Raw genomic sequence first — 3,070 nt, 5'->3', positions numbered from 1 at the left:
TATAAATTTATACTCAACTGCCTAATAGTTTAATATTTACTTTTTAAATGTTAGTATTAAAAAAATAACACGACTGATAAAATATTAGTCTTTTGATAGATGTAGATGTAATGTGAGATTGAGTTGAGTTAGAATATTCTCAAAAGCACCAATGAGGTGGTGTTTTTGAGTTTTTAACCATTAGATGGAGGAATATAAGGTTATGATGATGGTGGTAAGTAGTGGTAGGTGGAATAGTATTTGATCTAATGACTATTAGTAATCAAGGAGTAGATCTAAGAGCTAGAAATCTAAAAGCACCAATCGGATGATACTTTTAAAAATATTCTAGCTCAATTCTGTGAGATTTACACATTATTTGTATATGTATTGGTGCTTTGCTTTTTCCTCTGCCATTAAAATATCATAATAGGATTTTTCTTTTTTCGTTTTTGAAGTCATTAAAGGCCCAAAGGATTTTAGAATCAATGATCCATAATTATTTATTTCTCTTTTCTCTTAATTTAATGACGGAAAAAAAAAGATTTCGTATTCCCTCGTATATTCAACTTTAGTTGAGCAATATAACCCTACACGTATAAGTGTAGATCTTATATTTTATTCATCGAAAAGCGTATAATTTATAACTAGTCTTATTAACTATTTTTAATAAATACTATTAACCCTCAAGAATTTTGCGGACCCTAGGATGGATAGGACGAAAGATTTAGTCCTATATAGGATACATGTAACATTTTGTTTAATGCATACACAAGTTGCGATCGTCAAAATAACAATATTTCTCTTAATTAGTCATTTTCACTACAGCTTCGCTACATTTCTGAATAAAAAAGGAAAAAACAGTGACCAAACTGGATTCCAATCAAATTTTCATACCTGTGGATTTTCGGTACATCAAAAGATACATTCTCATGGATAGATTAATACAACAAGTGGGTGTAGACAATCGAGTACAATTTGGCGGTCAAAAGGTTTGGTTCAAAGTCAAATGGTGCTTTCCTGTACCTAACATGGATCTCCAGCTTCGAGAGGTAGCTGAAAAGCTACAACAATAAGGTACTCTTTAATTAATTATTTTAACTCAAAATTTATTCATTTTTCCTCCCAATTTGCTAAATTTGGTGGTCGGAAACCTGGCGCGATTAATAATTTTTTCTCATTCACCGACCTAGGGTAATTTTTTCTTTTCTCATTCACCGACTATCCCTAGATCAAGTGGCAAAGGACTCGATGGTTAGTATCCGAAACCCAAGTTCGAATCCCAGCTGATTCACATTTCTAGCTAAGTTTATTTCTAAATGAAATAAACGAAGCGGGCAGCGTGCTACCCATCTCTCAAAAAAAAAATTAATAATAATAATAATTTTTTCTCATTCAGAAGGTCCCTGCGTGCAGAATAATAATAGTTTTGGTCGAAGATATTTCCCCATTCAATACGGATATACAAAATAAAAATTCGAAATAATATAATAGGACATGGTTTCCGACCAACGAAATAGATAATAAGAATTCAAAGATGATATTTGAATTTGCATGATTGGCAACAAGTCGATAGCGTAAAGCGTTTGAAGTGACATGAAAATGGTAACCCATGAATATGTGATTGTAACTAAACCTTGCAAAAGTCCAATAATACTATATGCTAGATGGCATCGCTCGTTGGGATCTAGACACTATGAGCCAAGACCTTTCGGAAGTGTCGCTACGGGGGTAGTCGATATTGCCCACCAATCCTCAACAAATAGAAAAGAAAGAAGAGAAACACTATTGAGAATATTTCGAACATTTTAATTCATGTAAGAAAAAAAAGCACAAAGAAGGCTAATTGTTGTAGCAAAGACACCCACAGCTTGCGAAATTCTTTGTCCGTGGGCTCTGTCGATCGGAATTGGGACAAGATATAGGTAGGTGGATGCCACAATATTCATATTTCCCGTTATGATTGGGCTCATGCAGCCAGTGAGGGACCTTCACTTGAGTTTGCACCGTTGGCTGTTTGGTATTTTGACCTTACACTCTGCACAAAACCCTTAGCTTTAGTCAGATAATAACACGGAAATCACATGCTAAGGCTTGCAATACTCTTCCGCCATGTAATCAGGTTTAGAGTGAGTAGTAAGATAAATTTGCAACAACCTGCCCACTAAAATGGTGTTAAAAATGATGCCAAGTGCCTTAGCACTATGAACATCAAGGTGATAATATGGAGTTGGATTAAACCACAGAATATATTGATTTTTTTCTTCTCAAATACACTGTGCTTAATTTCCTCTGAACTCCGAGCAAATTTCAAGATAACACACAAGCTTTTTCACAGAAAGAGTATTTATGGAAGGCAAATATTACCTCTAAAAGTGCGACATAATAGAAGTCTTCCATATGCTGCATAAGAGCAGTCCCATCTCTGATTGAGCGGAGAAGATTTATCTCCGTCTGCAGAATCTTTTCTACCAGCTGCTTCTCTCCTTTCATCTGCATAAAATATTTATTAAACAATATTGTCACTGAATTTCTTGAAGGCCTAACTTGAAATTGTGTTTCCCAAATACAACAACTCACTTTCGTCCCTCGATGGATCAAAATCACGGTGGTAACAATCAAAGGAAAGTATCGGTGCTCCAAATGCAACTGCTCTAATACTATAGAGCTCCAAAAGAACCTGATAGTCCTTTCTTTCACCCTCTGTTGCTTCGAAATTGTGGCAGTTTAAACCACCATTTATTAGCATAAGGGTGGCAGAGCTCTAAGAGTGATTATATCGAGAAAACGTATGCTCAAACTAGGTTTAAGATATAACAATAGTTCACTTAATGTTCATTTTTTTCCCCCTACATTTTGTTCACAGTAATCTAACAACTCACAACAAACTCTGATAACTACTCATGCTCAAAAATAGAAGTCCATACAACATAGGATCATCAACTGCTAGTTTATAATAATCAATTAATTTACATCATTGATTGATTATGCACGTAGGTGGATTAGGCACAGGAAATGGAATAGAATGAGACTTACAAACTCACTGACGAGAAGATCAGGAGTGAATTCTCCTATCACGTCACCTTGGTAC

General features: G+C 34.9%; 1 protein-coding gene across 9 annotated transcripts in view; it reads right to left on the bottom strand.

Moving 5' to 3' along the window:
• Positions 1,494-3,070, bottom strand: part of LOC109707352 — a 58,190-nt gene continuing 56,613 nt past the window's right edge. For 7 of the 9 annotated variants that reach the window (XM_020228570.1, XM_020228573.1, XM_020228575.1 and 4 more), the window contains 4 exons: positions 3,016-3,070; positions 2,560-2,688; positions 2,347-2,472; positions 1,494-2,017 (listed from right to left, as the gene is read on the bottom strand). The exon at positions 3,016-3,070 is cut by the window's right edge and continues 26 nt beyond it. In XM_020228570.1, coding sequence (XP_020084159.1) covers positions 1,949-2,017; positions 2,347-2,472; positions 2,560-2,688; positions 3,016-3,070 — 379 coding nt within the window. In that variant the 3' untranslated portion in view covers positions 1,494-1,948. The remainder of the gene's footprint in view (positions 2,018-2,346; positions 2,473-2,559; positions 2,689-3,015) is intronic. The other 2 variants (XM_020228572.1, XM_020228574.1) reach the window with 2 other exon arrangements.

The sequence above is a fragment of the Ananas comosus genome, linkage group 3 (assembly GCF_001540865.1).
Source record: "Ananas comosus cultivar F153 linkage group 3, ASM154086v1, whole genome shotgun sequence".
Classification (NCBI taxonomy): Eukaryota; Viridiplantae; Streptophyta; class Magnoliopsida; order Poales; family Bromeliaceae; genus Ananas; species Ananas comosus.
Note: the sequence above shows the minus strand (reverse complement) of the source record. Positions and strands in the feature narration are given on the sequence as shown.